This window comes from Pongo abelii, chromosome 2, assembly GCF_028885655.2.
Source record: "Pongo abelii isolate AG06213 chromosome 2, NHGRI_mPonAbe1-v2.0_pri, whole genome shotgun sequence".
NCBI classification, from domain to species: Eukaryota; Metazoa; Chordata; class Mammalia; order Primates; family Hominidae; genus Pongo; species Pongo abelii.
In genome coordinates, this window is record NC_085928.1 from 7,150,061 (window position 1) to 7,166,322 (window position 16,262).

The 16,262-nt window shown below is 53.6% G+C and overlaps 1 protein-coding gene across 5 annotated transcripts in view; it reads right to left on the bottom strand.

Moving 5' to 3' along the window:
* Nucleotides 1-16,262, bottom strand: part of GRIP2 (glutamate receptor interacting protein 2) — a 113,894-nt gene that overhangs the window by 19,593 nt on the left and 78,039 nt on the right. Inside the window, exons 2-16 of one of the 5 annotated variants that reach the window (XM_054551262.2) lie at nt 15,054-15,134; nt 14,641-14,776; nt 13,590-13,735; nt 12,821-12,907; nt 12,209-12,284; nt 10,854-10,999; nt 9,603-9,750; nt 9,323-9,492; nt 6,988-7,113; nt 6,292-6,441; nt 3,520-3,706; nt 2,897-3,042; nt 2,008-2,088; nt 638-704; nt 390-535 (exon numbers count right to left, since the gene is read on the bottom strand). In XM_054551262.2, the coding sequence (XP_054407237.2) occupies nt 390-535; nt 638-704; nt 2,008-2,088; nt 2,897-3,042; nt 3,520-3,706; nt 6,292-6,441; nt 6,988-7,113; nt 9,323-9,492; nt 9,603-9,750; nt 10,854-10,999; nt 12,209-12,284; nt 12,821-12,907; nt 13,590-13,735; nt 14,641-14,776; nt 15,054-15,134 (1,893 nt within the window). The remainder of the gene's footprint in view (nt 1-389; nt 536-637; nt 705-2,007; nt 2,089-2,896; nt 3,043-3,519; nt 3,707-6,291; nt 6,442-6,987; nt 7,114-9,322; nt 9,493-9,602; nt 9,751-10,853; nt 11,000-12,208; nt 12,285-12,820; nt 12,908-13,589; nt 13,736-14,640; nt 14,777-15,053; nt 15,135-16,262) is intronic. The other 4 variants (XM_054551264.2, XM_054551265.2, XM_054551263.2 and 1 more) reach the window with 4 other exon arrangements.

The window sequence follows — 16,262 nt, forward strand, 5'->3', positions numbered from 1 at the left end:
TCTGCAGTCTTTGCTTATCCACTCATAGCCTGCCACTCAAAAGGGCAGCCTCGCTCTTCCCCTGCCCTACCCACTCATCTCTCCAGCAGCTGCACCAGCTGCACCAGCTGCACCCAGTAGGTCTCTGCCAGGCTTGGTGCTAGACGTGGAGGCTACAGGAGTGTCTCAAACTCCTGTCCACCTCACAGAGGCTCTGGAGGGCCCCACATGCTGGGGACAGTGAGAAGTCTGTGGTGTTGCCCCCTCCTTCATTTGTTCATTCCAGCTAGCCTTCAGCAGCACCCACCACCCTCCCTTCCTCGACTGGAGGGAGCCCTGAATTGCAAGCTGGGAACCCGCTAGTCAAAGGGTGGGCCTCTGGAGGTAGGAGGCCAGCGTGAGGGCCATACCAGAGTTGTCCTCGTCCTTCCGGATCTTCAGCTTCACCAGGTCCTCGCACTGCCGCAGGATTTGCACGGCGTCCTCCATGGGGCAGTTGTCCAGGCGGATATTGTCAATGGCCAGTAGCTTGTCACCTGGCTCCAGGGTGCCCGTCCTGCATGAGTCGGGGGCAGAGGGGGTGGAAGGAGCCTGGTGCATGCAAGTGCCATACTCACTGCTGTTGGCCACTTCCCCTCCTGTGCCCCAGTGCCCCTACCTGTGTGCCACGCTGCCTTTCTTGATGTCGGAGATGATCAAGGGCTCCCCTCGTTTCCTGCTGGCCGCTGGAGGAAAAGAGGCCGTGAATCTGACCTTGGTGGCCTCAGCCTGGGGTGGGGTGGCGAGGCCCAGGGGTCTGAGTGTGGACTCGGAGCCACTGGTCCTACTCACATCCTGGTCCCACTGCTTCCTGGCTGGGCGACCGTGAGCAAATCAGCTCACCTCCCTGTGCCTCAGTTTTCCCCCTGTAAAATGGGGGTGGCACCGCAGACCTCATGGGGATGTGGTGAGAGTAAACCAGATAACACAGGCACAAGATCCAGCATGGCCCTTCCAATGCCAGCTCTTCTTTCCTCCCGCTCAGCCCATCCCCCAGCAAACTGCGAGCTCTTTGTGGAAGGGGGCTGTCTGCTTGGTGTCTGTGTCCCCAGCACCGGGCTCAGGGCCAGCACCCAGGCTCTATTGTGTGCTTGGGGGTGGGGGACACAGAACTGAACTAAACAGAGAGCAATCTCTCCCTGCCCTCCTGGAGCTGGCACTCCAGTGCTGGTCACAATCAACAACATTTAAACACTGATGAAGTGAGCTGCAGAGAAACCTGAGAAACGGGCTTGTGTTTGTGCCGAGGGCAGTAAATGTTTAGTCAGGTGGTTGGGGAAGGCTTTGTCAAGTGACATTTGGGCAAAGACCTGAAGGAGGTAGGGAAGAGGCCAGAGGAACAGTCTCAGATGCAAAGGCCCAGAGGCAGGAAGGGGCAGGCACGGCAAGGAGCAGCCAGGACGGCTGCGGCTGGAGGGCTTGAGTTGGGGAGAGTCAGGAGATGAGGTCAGAGGTCATGGGGTCCAGAGCACAGAGGGCCTCACTGGGGCCCGAGGCCCTCAGCTTCTACGCAGAATAAGATGGGAGCCACAGGAGGGCTTTCACCTTTCCCATGCTCACCCATTCTACATTTTTCTTCTGCATTCCTCATTTTCATTCCCTTGACAAACATGAATTAAGCACCTACTGTGGTCCAGGCCTTTGCTGGGCTCTGGGAACACAGAAGTAGGCAGAAAACCAAACCCAGCCTGCATATTTGTCACCTTCCAAAGCTCTCTCACCATGGGCACCTCACAAGCCCCCTGGGAGACCCAGGAGGCCAGGGGACTCCCATGGTGCAGAACGGGAAGCTGAGGCTTTGGGAAGCTGGGGTCTCGCTGAGAACACGCAGCTGGGTCCACGGAAGCCAGCCTCCCCACACCCCCAAGCCTTTTCCTCGGGCCCTGCAGGGTGTCACGCCATGGAAATGCTGGTCCGAGCTTGGCAAGCTCTTTTTCCCCAGCAGTTGAGCTCGCTCCCAGGGGCAGACAGCAGCGGGAGGAGACTCACAGCTGATGGTGATGCCAAGCTCCACGCCGCGCTTCTTGGGCAGCTTCACGTGGAAGGTGCCACTGCTTGGGATGACGGACTCTGGGGGTAGATGGACATAAACTGACGTGAGGACCCAGAGGAAGAGCCTCAGCGAACCCCAGCCCCATGCCCATTCTGGCTGTGCTGGGAGTGACCCCAAAAGTCACAGTCCTAATCCCATCCCCCTGCTTCCTCTCAACAGAGGAGGAAACTGAGGCAGAGTGAGCTGACAGGTTTGCTCAAAACAACTGACCTGCTCTAGTCAGACCAGAGTCGGGGCTGGAATCAGGCCTGATGCCTGTCAGCTGGTGTGGTGGGAAGGAAGGGAGCTCCCCACAGCCTAATAACCCAGTGTGAATCTAGCACGTATTCCCTGAGCACCTACTATGTGTCAGGCCATGGCTGGGTATCTTCACATTTTCATTTCTCTGGGACATGTGTCTCACCTAACCCGAGTACCGCCCCTACAGTGAAAAGATCCTGTCGACTATTTACAGATGTGGAAACAGAGTGGAGGGAGCATCCCGTCCAAAGCCACACAGGGTTGCGGTCACAGAAGCAGAATTCTGACCCAAAATGTTGTTCGAGGTTCTTTGCCTAACCCACGCCGAGAAGGAGCTTGGAGTATTTTCAGCTCCCCATCCCCATCCCCGCTTGGTCCTGCCCCTCTGCAAAAGTCGCCTGGTGTGGAAACTCCTCCCTCCCGTGCCAAAGCCTCCCTTCCCACCGTAAGCTGCAAAGCCCCTGGGAGAAGGGCACTGGGCACAGAGGGGGATGGGGCAGAGCGTTTGCACAGGCGAGGCAGGATAAAGAGAGGAGGGGTGGAGGGCCCTGAAATATGAGGAGGAAGCGTGGGCCGCTCACTCACCCGCCACATCGAACTCCACCTCCAGCACGACCTTGTGGGCCAGCGCGGCATCCCGCAGGAGCTGGTTGGCTTCCTCCATAGTCCCGTCCTCGGTGGCAATGCCATTGATGGACAGGACACGGTCCCCCACCTGTAGCAGCCCACACCTGAACCCAGGGGGCCCGGCAGAGAGAAGAGGCTCTGTGACAGGTCCACTGGGAGACAAGAACGCCATGCAGGACAGGACTGAACCTGGGCCCCACCTCCTGGTCTGGGGTGACTCTCAGCTCTGCCCTGGCCCACCTGTGTATCCTCAGGAATCTGGCTAAGGGCTGGACCTTACTGGACCTCAGTTTCTCTGTCCAATGGGGATGATGGCATGGGCCTTACAAGATGTGTATACAGAGGACTCTGCCTTAAGGCAGACAGGGGTTCAAGTCCTGGGATTCCATGGGTGAGCTGTGTAATCCTGGGCAAGTGAGTCAGTTTCTCTGAGCCTCGGTTTCCTCATCTATAAAATGGGGCTGGTGCTGGGGCTGATGCAATGGTTAAGTGAGATATGCTTGTGAAGCTAGGGCTTGGTGCTGTGACTCAGTTTCCCTCAGAGAGTAGCAGGCTCAGTAAGGAGGGGGCAGGAGGCTCACCTCTCAGCCGGGCTGTCAGGCTCGATGAAGCACACAAGGGGTGGGGAGGACAGGGTCTCGGTGGCGAAGATGCCGCCCTGGAGCTGGAGGCCAAAGCCGCTGAGGGGGTCTCCACAGAGCACGACCTCCGTGATCTCCGTGTGCACAATCTGCCCACCCGGCCCCACCGTGCTGGAGGCTAGCGACACTGTAGGACAGGAGGGCCCAGCATTCAGGTGAGCTGCCCTGCGGAGTTCTTCCTGCCAGGGCCTGCCCATCCCGGGGCCCAAGGCACTGGAGCCAGAGTGCAAGGAAGTGGGAGCCCTGACTCAATCTGGGACCAGGCAGATCACAGCTCACTCTGAGCCTTGGCTTCCTCATCTGAACAATGGGATCGTGATTCCCACCTCGTGGGGTGCGGCAAGGACTAGGGAAGACAGTGGCTGGGACTGACTGTCATGCTGTAAAACAGGTTCTGGGGAGCAGTGTCATTTTATTATATTATTGTGCTGTGATCTACTGTAGTATCTATTATATTATGTCACTTTGCTTTTCGGTAAGAGCTTTATTGAGATATAATTTACATACCACAGTAGTCACCTATTTAATGTGTACAATTCAATGGTTTTTAGTGTATTCACGGTTATGCAAACATCACCACAATGCATTTGAGAACATTTCATCACCTCCAGAAGAAACCCTGTTCCGTTCGGCCATCCCCGAAGATCTTCCTATGTCCCTCAGCTCTAGGCAATCACTAATCTACTTTCATCTCTGGATTTGCCTGTTCTGGGCACTTTATATAAACAGAATCATGCACCATGTGGTCTTTGTGACTGGCTGCTTTCACTTGGCATAATGTTTTCAAGTTCATCCATGTTTTGAGGTGTCAGAATTGCATTCCTTTTTGTGGCTGAATAATATTCCATTTTATGGATACACCACATTTTGTTTATCTATTCATCCATTGGTGGATACTGCGTTCCTTCCACCATTTGGCTACAGTGAATAATGCTACTATGAACATTCACGTATAAGTTTTTAGGTGGAGATGACACATGTTTTCACTTCTCTTGGGCATATACCTAGGAGTGGAATTGCTGGGTGATATGGCAACTCTATGTTTAACTGTTTGATACATAATGTTATTTAATAAATATTGTTTTACATTCCACATGTGAAATATATTTGCATCATTAATATGAATCTTGGAAGTCATTTATTATTTATCAAGCAAAATTTATTTGGTATTTCATTTTATTACTAATTATATTATTGTGTCATATTATATTATTAAATTATATTGTATATTATACATTACAAAATGTGTAATATGTTATGTTTTTAGGTATGTGTTTTTATATGTATTTATTTATTTATTTTGAGACAAGGTCTCACTGTGTCGCCCAGGGTGAAGCGCAGAAGCGCCATCTCGGCTCACTGCAACCTCCGCCTCCCGGATTCAAGCGATTTTCCCACCTCCAGAATAGCTAGGATTACAGGTGTGTGCCACCATACAAGGCTAATTTGTTGTATTTTTGGTAGAGATGGAGTTTCGCCATGTTGGTCAGGCTGGTCTCGAACTCCTGGCCTCAAGTGATCTGCCCGCCTCGGCCTCCCAAAGTGTGGGGATTACAGGCATGAGCCACCATGCCTGGCCTATTTTTTTCTTTTCACTACTATGTCCCCAACGATAAAAAGGGTACATAAGACGTCAAATTTTTTGGTTGAATTAATTAATAAATTATTATCAACAGCAATAATGATAGTACTTTCTTAGTTACACATCCTAGGAAGGAGACAGGCAGAGGAGTCGCAAGAGCCTCCAGTCTCCACATCCCCCACCTATGAACAACATTTCTGCATCTTTTCATCTACATATTCCCCACTTTGGGGGCCAGGAAAGATGGTTAGTAGAGGTATATTTTATCTCTCATCTGACTCTGAAAACTGTTTCCCATTTCCCTTTGACTGCCAGAAAGTGTAGAACCATATTTAGCTTTTTTCAGACAACAGGTGACCTGTACTTCTCTCTTCTTTCACCTGGTTCTATCTCAAATGGCCCGGTTTGATCTTCTATCCTTCCTGGAGGCCTCTGCAGCTCATGTGGCAGGAGGCTGAGAACCCTTTCTGCACCAACAAAGGAAAGACACTTCCCAAGAAGGGTTTCAAAATTTTAGGCATTATTGTGTTTTGCCACTTCCACATGGCCCCCGCCTTATCCTTCACCACTATTTGTCTTCTGTTGATTTACTTTCCTTACCATGTAAATACCTTTATTTCAAAAGGGAAATCTTGAATAATAAATAAGCAGAGAAGTAAGACGGGAAATTATTACATTCTGGACAGCTAGAGTCTCAGGCCATGTCTTTGTCTTAGGGGAAATTAACAAACGGCAGAGAGGTGGTAAGGATATAGTAACACAGCACTGAGACTTTATCCATGGATGAATCAGGATTGAATGGCAAAAAATGTGAAATCTTCATGCAAATCTGAAAAGACTTCCTTTCCTCAAGGACTTTATCACCAAGTCCTAGGAATTTTTCATAATAAAAATACAAGAATAAAAGTATACAAAGTAACTGGCACCCCTCAGTGGTCCTCTTGAGCAGTGCACAACCTGCCCAACCATCCATGATAGCCTGGTGTTCCACTCATGTTATTTAACATTCCCACGCATACACCTGGAGCTCTGCCCAAAATACCTCCCGTCGCCCCGACATACACCCTTTGGCAAGCCTCCCTCTCAGACATACAGGCAGCCCAAGGAGGAGGGAAGAGACCACAGCTTACACGAGCTCTTGTGTTCCCTTCTTCGCTGCCTCCTCCGCCCCATTGTAGTTCGAGGACTCATGGGCTGGGATCCACGGGGAAGGGTGCTGGGGTTGTTGCAGGAAAAGGCGTGGTTCAAGGTCGGCGAGGAAAAGGGAGTTGAAGACAAGGCTGGGGAGATGAGAGCACAGCCCCGTGAACCCCAGCCGAGGCTCTCCACCCCGCCACACAGTGGGTGCTGGGAAGCCACCCAAACACAGGGAGAGATGGGGATGCCTTCCCCCTTCACATCAGTTACTTATTGTGTGACCTCAGGCAAGTCCCTTTCCTCTCTGGGTCTCAAAGACTGCAGGGTTTCCATAGACCCTGTGAAACTCAGCTACTAGGGAAGGGGCCAATCTTGCCACTGGCATGCTAGATGACAATGAGGCAGGCCACCTAATCTCTCTCTCTTTTTTTTTTTTTCAGTTGAGGTCTCGCTCTGTCACCCAGGCTGAAGTGCAGCGGTGTGATCTTGACTCACTGCAGCCTCAACCTCCCAGGCTGAAGCGATCCTCCCGCCTCAGCCTTCTGAGTGGCTGGGACCACAGGCGTGCACCACCACATCCAGCTCACTAATCTCTGAGTCTGAGTTTCCTTCCCTTAGACAACAGGCATCGCCCCCTCCCTAGGAAAGTCTACAAGACTGGCTGAGCTACAGCAGGGCAGGCACATTACATCGGCTTTGGTCCTGGCCAGCAGGTGTGGCCCAGGTGGGCATCCTGCAGTGGCCGGGCCAGGGGCTGTGGCAGGAGGGCACGCAGGGGTCCCAGCGGTGCAGCTGCTCACTCCTCTGCACTTTCACTGTAGCCAGCGGAGAAAGAGGAAAGAGAGGTGCAGGCGTTAGTGGCTGAGGGCACTATGAAGCCAGGAAAGCAAGAACCAGAAGATCCTCGCGCTTCCCCTGAGCCAGGCAAGGCATTTAGTATTCTGCTCACATGTCCCGGATGCCTACAATGTGCCGGACACTGTGTTCAGAGTGCAGCTGCTGCCACATGGCAGCCTGAGAGGCAGGGACAGGAGAGAGAAAGGAAGCCAGGCCGAGGCCCACTGCTGGGAGGTTGTGGAGCAGGGATTTGAACACAGGCATCCTGCCCTGGAGCCGGAGAGGTTTACGGCTATGAGTGCTGCCCATGAAGTTTCTCCAAGAAAGAACTGGTGAGGAGTGCAGCTGGCAGACGGTGTCAGCTGCAGCACTTTGGGGATATGCAGTGGCTCTGCAGCCCAGGCAGCCTCGGCCAGTGGCTGAGCACCGGGGCACTAGGGCCTGGCTATTTCTGCCCTACGCTGGACTCTCCAGGACAGCCTTTGCTCCAGGGCTTCCTGCTGGGTTGGCCAAGGCTGAAGTGCCCCACGGGCTGAGGCTGCTCCCCCTTCCCAGGCTGCAACCCTTCCCAGCCTTATCCACAGTGAATTCTTTGCACTCCTGCTCCAAGTTCCCAGGGAACCCCCACCGCCCCGACCCCCTAGGAGACCCTGCTTCCTCCACCTGATCCTCCAAACTGGCCACCATACAACACCTCTTCCCAGACTGCCCCAGGCCAGCTCTCCTCTTGCGTGGATGGACAGGTGAGGACTCAACTCTCAGCCTGTTGATGCTGTCTCCTTGAGCCACATCTCCACAGCCCCCCTCCCCAGGGCTTGGCCCCCTCTGGAGCCAGTTGCCTGGGTCAAATCCCAGCTCTGTCCCTGACCAACTGCGGGACCTGGAGGAGTCACTTGGCCTGTCTGTGCCTCAGTGTTATTATCTGTAAATTGGGACCAAGAGAGTGGCCACCTCCTAGGGTAACGGGGAGGATTAGAATGAGTTAATAATATAACATGCTTAGAGCAGTGCCTGGAACTTAGTAGAAGCTCAGTTAATGAGAGCCAAGGGGTTGTAAGCAGATGTGTAGCCTTGCAATGCTACCTCAGCTTTCCCTGTAAAGTGGGAGGACAGTAAGACTAACCTCAGAGAGGCGTCCTGAGGAAGTAATGAGGCGTGCAGGCCACAGCACCGAATCTGGCACACGGCAGATGCTCGATAAATGGTATGAGAATGAATGACACTGCTCCAAGCCCTAATGTTGCCCAGATCAGTCCCTGGACTGTGGTTCAGTGCGGCCTTTTCAGAAGCTGGCAGAGACCATAGAGATGGACTCTCCCCAAGAACTGTCCTCCCAATCAGATGCAGGGGATTCTGTTCTCTTCCAGAAGATGGGGTTTGCAAAGGTTGGGGTGGACAGACTCCTTCCTCACCCTCCAGCTCTGCCCTTAGGGCTAGGATTTATAGGCCTGGGCTGTGCCTTGTCCTATACCTCCTTCAGCCTCCCCCATGTCTGTGCATTAGAGGTCCTCCCTCCTTTTTACAGATGAGGTGACTGGGACTCAGAGAGGGAAAGGCACTTGTCCAGCTGCTGGGAGCAAAGATGGGACTTTCACTCAAGGCCCAAGGTTTGGGCTGCTGGAGGTGGTTTCCTGCCCTGAGCTGAAAGCTGACCCTCTGTGGCCACCCTCCACCCTGCCCCTGGCCCCAGCTGTGCCCTCTGGACCCCCAGACCACCCACTTCCTCTGCTCTTGGAAATGCCCAGCACCCAGCTCCCTGCTCATAGCTGGGAGAACCTGACTCTTCAAAGGAGAAACTCCAGGCCCTCTAGCTTCCCAGCTGCCTCCTCTGGATCTGCTGAGAGTCACTGAAAAGAGCCCAGGATCTAAGCTCCGAGTAGCAGAGAGCACAGGACTGTTCCCTCCCTCATTCTAGCCCTTATACTCCTATTAATGCAACCAGTGATGAAACCGGCTTTGGGGGCATCTATGCCAGCAGACTCAATTCAAACCCTCAAGTTGTTTCTCTGCCCCACCTCCCCACCCTCAGTTGCTGCTCTTAATAGTTTGAGCTTCCCTGTGCAAATGAAGATTTGTCCTAGTACATTTTAGCCTGCTCCTCCCAGCCTGCCCAGGGCTCTGGTCCCGGGCCTCTCAGGCCTCATGACTGCCCAGGTTTGGGCCCTGAGATCTACTGAGGGGACCCACCTGCCTCTGAGGGCCTCAGTGGCCGCTGACTCTGGGGCACAGGCAGGATCTCCAGCCGCACCTTCTCTGACACGCTGGCCAGGAGCTTGGTGGCCTCGAGCAGCGAGCAGTGTTCCGTGCTGGTGCCATCGATGGACAGGATGTGGTCTCCAGGGTGCAGGGCTCCGCTCCTGGCCAGGCAGGGGAGCGAAGGTGGAGGCTGGTCCAGGCCAGACAAAGCTCTGGGCCGCCTCTCCCCTGCACACACCTCCATGGTGGCAGCACCCAGGGTGTGCCTTACCTGTCCACCACGCTGGCTGGCTTGATGCGGTCGATGGTAATGACTGACTTGTTCCGGAGGGAGGTGGTGGTGAGCGAGATCCCCAGGGCAGACCCTGGTGTCTTGACTATTTCCACCATCAAGGGTCCCGAAGCATTAGCCACCGTGTCTGGCATGACGGAGAAAAAAAGTTTGAAACGCAAATACCGAGCACTTTCCTCCGCAGCCTTACCCTGCTATCCTGATTTAAACCTTGCTGCCTGGAAGAAACTGTTATACCCATTTGATTAACATAAATTTTATTTTTTTCTTTCTTTTTTTATCTTCTACCAAATGTTGTATCAATTTGACAGATTAAGATAGCAGTGGAGGAGGGGCAGGAGCTCAGGTCTGAGGGGCTGTGATCCCAGGGCTTTGCTGGGTGATATGAATTTGCTTGAGTTTATTAAGAGCCTGTGGTATACCAGCACTAAACTGTAATGTTCACTACAACCCATCCCCATCTCAGAAAATGGCACCTCCATTAACACACCCAGTGGCTGGAAATTAAAACTTTGGCCGCACCCTTAGCTCCTGCCCTCACCCACCCATGTCCAAATCTCAGCAGATCAGGCCAGCTGGACTGTCATCATATTCCCTGAATCCCGTGCCTTCTCCCCTCCTTAGCCACCAGCCTGGTTCAGTCCCTTAGCTCTTGCTTGGACAGCTGCTGCCGCTTCCTATGGCCTCCCGGCTTCCACCTCACCCCGCTCTGCCCTCACCTCCTTTCACTCACCTGTGCCAACCACGGCAGCCTCCTCACTGTGACCAACCATGCTGGCCATGCTCCTGCCTCAGGGCCTTTGCACTTACTCTTCCGCCCTCCTGGAATGCTGTCCCTGGACATTCCATGCCTCGCTCATTCCCTCACTCCCCTAGTGAGAGAGCATCCCCCAGCCTGTCCCATCTCTCTCCCCTGCCTCTTTTCTTTTTTCCACAGCACTTATTGCCAACTGACATAGACCATATCTTATCTATTCTGGATACTGTCCTCTCTCCACCAGAATGCCAGCTCCATGAGAACAGACACCTCAATTCTGTTATTCTAGGCTGGATCCCCAGCGTATCAAACAACGCCTAGCACATACTATTTACTGCACAGAGAGGCTGTGACTGGCCCAAGGTCATAAGGTCATGCAGCCTTTGCAGTGGTAAAGATCCATGGCCACTGCCACCTCCCCCCATCCCAGGCCTCCTCCTGCCCCAACCCACACACTCAGGCCCCCAACTCACCAGGGGTGGCCACATCATACTCCACCTGAAAGAGTGCCTTGTGGCTGCACTGCCGCAGGGTGGCCAGGGCGGTGGCATGGCTGGCCCCATGCAGCGGGATTCCATCGACGCTGAGCAGCCTGTCGCCCACCTTCAGGGAGCCCTCCCTGCAGGGAAGGGCCGGTCACCAGCCTGCCCCAGCAGCAGCACTGGGCACAGCCTGTCTGGGAGGGCGCTGGGGAGCGGCGCGTGGAGGACGAAGAAGCAGGGAGTGGGTGGGGGAGGAAGGGGAGGAGGGGACGGGTGAAGGGGCACGTGAGTGAGTGAAGGAATGGCCACCCCAGGAGTGGGGAGCTGCATAAAGCAAGGGGGGATGAAGACAGGATGGGGTGGCTCTGCCGCCTGCCACTCCTCTGGGTGCGCAGTAATTCACAGACTCAGTGCAGAACCCTGAAATGACTGAGCCGGGGGTGCTCTTCAAGCGTCGCCCCCAACTCCTGCCTCAGGGACAAAGGAGAGCACCAGGGCTCAGAGAGGGTGCGAGCTGTGCCCATGCCACACAGCATTGCAGGCTGGTCTGAACTGTCCTGGTCCCTTCCCATTGCTCCACCCTCACCCTGGTTTCTCAGCAGTGATTCTGGCCTGATGACAACCCGCGCCTGGGAAAGAACTCAGCAAGGGCCAGGGGAGGGGCCCTAGCAGGGTTCACCTCGGTTTGGGTCACATCCCCAGCCTGGAATGCCTCTCCCAACAGGTGGCCAAAGCTATTCTCGGGGGTTCTATGAATAGCTCATCACAGGGCCCTGTCCCAAGGACAGATTTAGATTTCTGACAAGGCCTGTTCCAGGCTTCTCTTAAAATGGCCAGGAATCTCCCACTGGGGAGGCCAGGGGATCAGGGGCTGGGAACTGGACATGTTCTTTCCCCACATTCTCTCCTGGCCCTTCTGGGCTGGGCCCAGGCGGGGCCGAGCTGGGTCAATCAGCCAGGACCGAGGAGACTGAGTCACAGACAGCTACAGCAGTGGACAATCAGCGTGCCCCCAAATCTCTCATAGCAACTCTTAGGGACCATTCTACAGACAGGAAAACCAAGGAGCAGGAAAGGGAAGAACGACACCAAGGCTGCCCCTCTGCAAACACCCCAACCCCTGAGACAGCAGCATGTTGGCGAAGAAAGGGCTCGAGGTTTCCCTCATTTGGAGTTACATCCCGGCTCCACCAACAACTCCCTGAATGACACTGGGCAGGGAGCGTTCCCTCAGGGTCTCGATCTCTTCATCTGGGGAACGGGCATGGTGACCCCACTCCACCTTCTTCGCAGGGGAGCTGGGGGCAGGTCAGTGCAGTGTATGGATTTCTTCTGCCTCGGCTCACCTGTCAGCAGGGCCACCGGGCCGCACGTAGGTCAGGACAAGCGGGCGGGACTTGTGCCCATCTTCATGGGCACCTCCTGGAGAGGATTTGACAAGAAGCAGGAATCATCTACCCACCCCTTCCCATCCAGAGGTTCCCACACAGCCCCTGAGCAGGCTCCTTCAATAAAACCTGTTTGAGGACCTTGTCCTTGCTATTCATGGACCCTCTTATGAGACACCAACAATAAATACACCCTCCCAAGAGATGGTGCAAGGAGTGGGTAACATGACCAAAGTCCTCTCTCTGTTAAATGGCTTGCCTCCCTTCTGTGACCTCACCTTATTTCCCCTTTTCCCTGATCTCTAGGAAGCTCCAAACTTTGTTCTCAGTCTCGGTAGCAGCTTTCACCATCATTTTCCGGTACAACTTTCTCCTCTCACTCTCCCCAACCAAGCACACTTCATTGCTTGGCAGATTTTCCCATTGAATACTTACCTTAACAGTCCTGTGTTCCTTAAAGTCAGAACTGAGATATACATAAATTACATTCAAAGCAAAACAGTGCACACATGGAATTAGTATTAGCCTCTTTCTTGCTGCCCCAATACCAAGGGCAATTCTTTCACTGACCTCTAAGGACAAAGCCAAAGCTATTGCCCTCCTTGTAGAGGGAGACGTCCACTGTCTTTGAAATGATCCTGGGGTTATTCTCAGGAGCTGGGGAGAAATGGAGGACTCCTTTGAGTCCCTCAGTCACATCTCCAGGCCAGTAGACGTGCCCAAAGCTCATTCCAGGAGGACTGGGTGATCAGTCACAGAGATTACAGGGAGGGTAAACCCTTGCCCATTTTACAGGTCAAACAAGTGAGGCTTAGCGGGATCCTCTCCCCTAATCCCACTGAGAGAGAGGAAAGGGCCTGCCCATGCTCACAGAGACGACAGCAGAACTCAGGCTTGAGTCCATGGATGGTAAGCTCAGGCCAGGGTTGAATTCCAGACAGTTACTCAAACTTCATGACTTTAGACCAACTTTGAAAATCCCAAGCTAGGTGAAACCCTACACCACCGTTACTTAGTGCAGGGCAGTGGAGTGTGGGTGTGGTAGACCAGGGAACAACTTATTCAGCTAATGCTTCCAAAACCTTCCCCGCTAAAGGAAAAGCATCTGGAAACTAAATATGTGAAATGACATTGGCTATAGAGTCCCACCACCTCCTGGTGACAGCATACTGCGGTTGTAGGCACAGCCCCTAGGCGAGGTATGGATGCTTGTGGCCAGTCTCCAGGTTCCACCCACTCCATCTTGCATGATCCCTACCACCCAGGCCCTGGTGGGGAGGTAGCCATGTCCACCCGCGACCAAGGCAGTGGAGAAAGTTCCCCGTCCAAGGGCACCCACCGGGCGGGGGCAGCTCATACTCCACCTCCAGCACCACGCGCTCGCCCACATTCTTGAGCAGGGTGATGATCTCATCGTGGCGGAGCCTGGTCAGGTGGATCCCGTTCACAGACCGAATATAGTCACCAATGTTCAGCAGATCACTCCTAGAGCAGGAAGGCCAGGGCACACATGGTAACAGGTGCTGGCCCATGCAGTCCTAGCATTCACAACCACCCTCCTCTGGAATCCCTATGATCACTGGATCCTCATTTCACAAACGGGGAAGCTGAGGCTTAGAGAGGTCAGACACTTGTCCAGGGTCACACAGCGCGTAAGAGAGTGCAGAGACTGACACCCAGGTCCCAGGCTTTCCCCCTACACTGGTCTGCCTGCTTTTCCTTGTGCAGGGGTGTCTCAGACAAGCCTGCAGAGTGACCAGATCATCACATCCTTTGCTATTCCCTAATGCTCTTCCTGACTTCTCACCACCAGCCTTCCTGCTGTTCAATTGGACATTTATCTGCACCTGCATTGTGTGAGGCCCAGGGAGGCAGTGACTGAGAGGGTAACTCCCAGGCCTCACAGTCCAGGGGAGCCACAGGGGCAAATGACAAGGGAAATCAGAAAATGTGTGCAGAAATGTGCATGTGGGGCTTCAGGAACAGAGCAGTGCAGCTGCCTTGGCCTGGGGTCAGGGAGGGCTTCCTGGAGGCAGTGATCTCTGTGTTGAGTGTGGAGGGGTAAAGAGGAGTGTGCCAGGAGGATGCTGTGGGGAACAGGCTTTTGGACATAGGGGACTGCATATGCAAAGGTCTGGAGGGCAGATATGGCCTGGTGACTGTGGGGTGCTATGGCCAAGCCCCTGGTGTAAAAGAAAAGAGAAGCCAGGGCCTAGAATTACAGCCTCCATTGGAGGCCTTCCCTCTGCAGACACCAAGTTGATGGCTGCTCCTGGAAACAGCTGCCTGATTGCTTTGCCTAAGATCTTCAGTACATTTTCCACTGGCCCTGGGCTCCCATCATTTCCTCTGCACCCGCCTCCTGCCGCCGCACCAAGCCCACTTCTCACCTGGCTGCAAGTCCCCCAGGTCTCAGGTTGGAGACCCTGGGCTTTCCATCCTTGTCGGTGCCACCTGAGATAGTCAGGCCCAGCGTGCTGCCTTCTTTCTTGATCAGCTCCACCACAGTGATCCCTCGGAACTCCTCTGCCAACAGATGGGGATGGGGGCTTGAGTGGGCAGCTGGGGCCACCCCAGGCCCCCAGCTCTAAGATAAGTGAGGCGAGCACCTGGTTAGTAGGGCACTCTGCTGCATTGCCCTGGGTGATGATCACCTCCTTTTTACAGAGGAGAATCAGAGAAATTAAGTGGCTGGTCTAAGGTCACATAGCAAGTTAGTGGCAGAGCTGTTGCCATCTGACCCCCACTAGGGCTCTCTGTGCCTCCAGGGCAGAAAAAGAGGGAATGAGGGAAGCCTCATTACCTGGAATGCTCTGTCTGCGGCATGCCAGGGAAACGTCGGCCCCTCCTGCGTCCTTGCCTCCTTTGGAGTAGGGCCCATCGTCTGCAGGGGAGAAAGAGGGAAAGGCCGAGTTCCACTTTCGTTTCCATTCCTGCAGACCTCCTCTGCTTCGGTAATTTTCCACTCCGTGGACGTGGCCTGTAAGATGGGTTCCCTCCTGCCACCAGCTCCACCCGATTCTCTGCTGGAGAATCCTCACGGCTCCTCCTCCCAAAGAAAGCCTGGCCCCTGCTCTTGGGGCTGAATAACATTCTTTGAGCACTACACTATACATTGGGAGCTTCACAGCCGTTCTGTGGTTCACTGTCTCAACAACCCCCTGAATGTTCTTACCATGGATCAGATTATTCCACTGTACAGATAAGGAAGCTGAGGCTCAGAGAAGGCCAACTCATGCCCATTGTCACACAGCTGGAGAGTTGTGCAATCTGCATTAGAACCCAGTTCTGCTGACTCTACTACCCAGGGCTGTGCTTACATACCTGCTGGGATGGGGAGCTCTCTCACACACAGGCAGCGCAGCTCATGTGAGACAGCTCTGACCAAGAGGAAACTCAATCTTGGGTGGACCTGATTAATGCTTCCTCATGAGGACTGCACTTTACAGTTTACGAATCACATTCTCAGGCGTTCTAGGCAGCCTGAGATAAGTCTGTCTTCCTTCACTCTAATTTGAGAAAGCGCTCCCTTGTGTTTCTTCAAATATTGTTTCCATCAGCTCTCTCTCTTTTGAAAAGCTTAATAGATGTACTTTAGGACTTTCTATTTTATTCTCCATGACCCACATCCACCATTCTCTCATATTTTCCATGTCTTCTTTATCTCTCTAAGATATGTCTAATCTGCAATGAAATCTGTCTTTTTTGCTTCTTTTAAGTTAGTAGAAAATCTTTCATACATTTCAAACATAAAGAAGGTAGAACAGTATGATGCAGAGATTCTCAAAATGTGGTCCCCAGGCCCACAGCACCTGGGAACTTGTCAGAAATGTACATTCTTGGCTGGGCACAGTGGCTCATGCCTGTAATCTCAAAACTTTGGGAGGCCGAGGCAGGCGGATCACTTGAACTCAGGGGTTCAAGACCAGCCTTGGCAACATAGTGAAACCCCATCTCTACAAAAAATGCAAAAATTGGCTGGGCATGGTGGTGTGTGCCTGTAGTCCCAGCT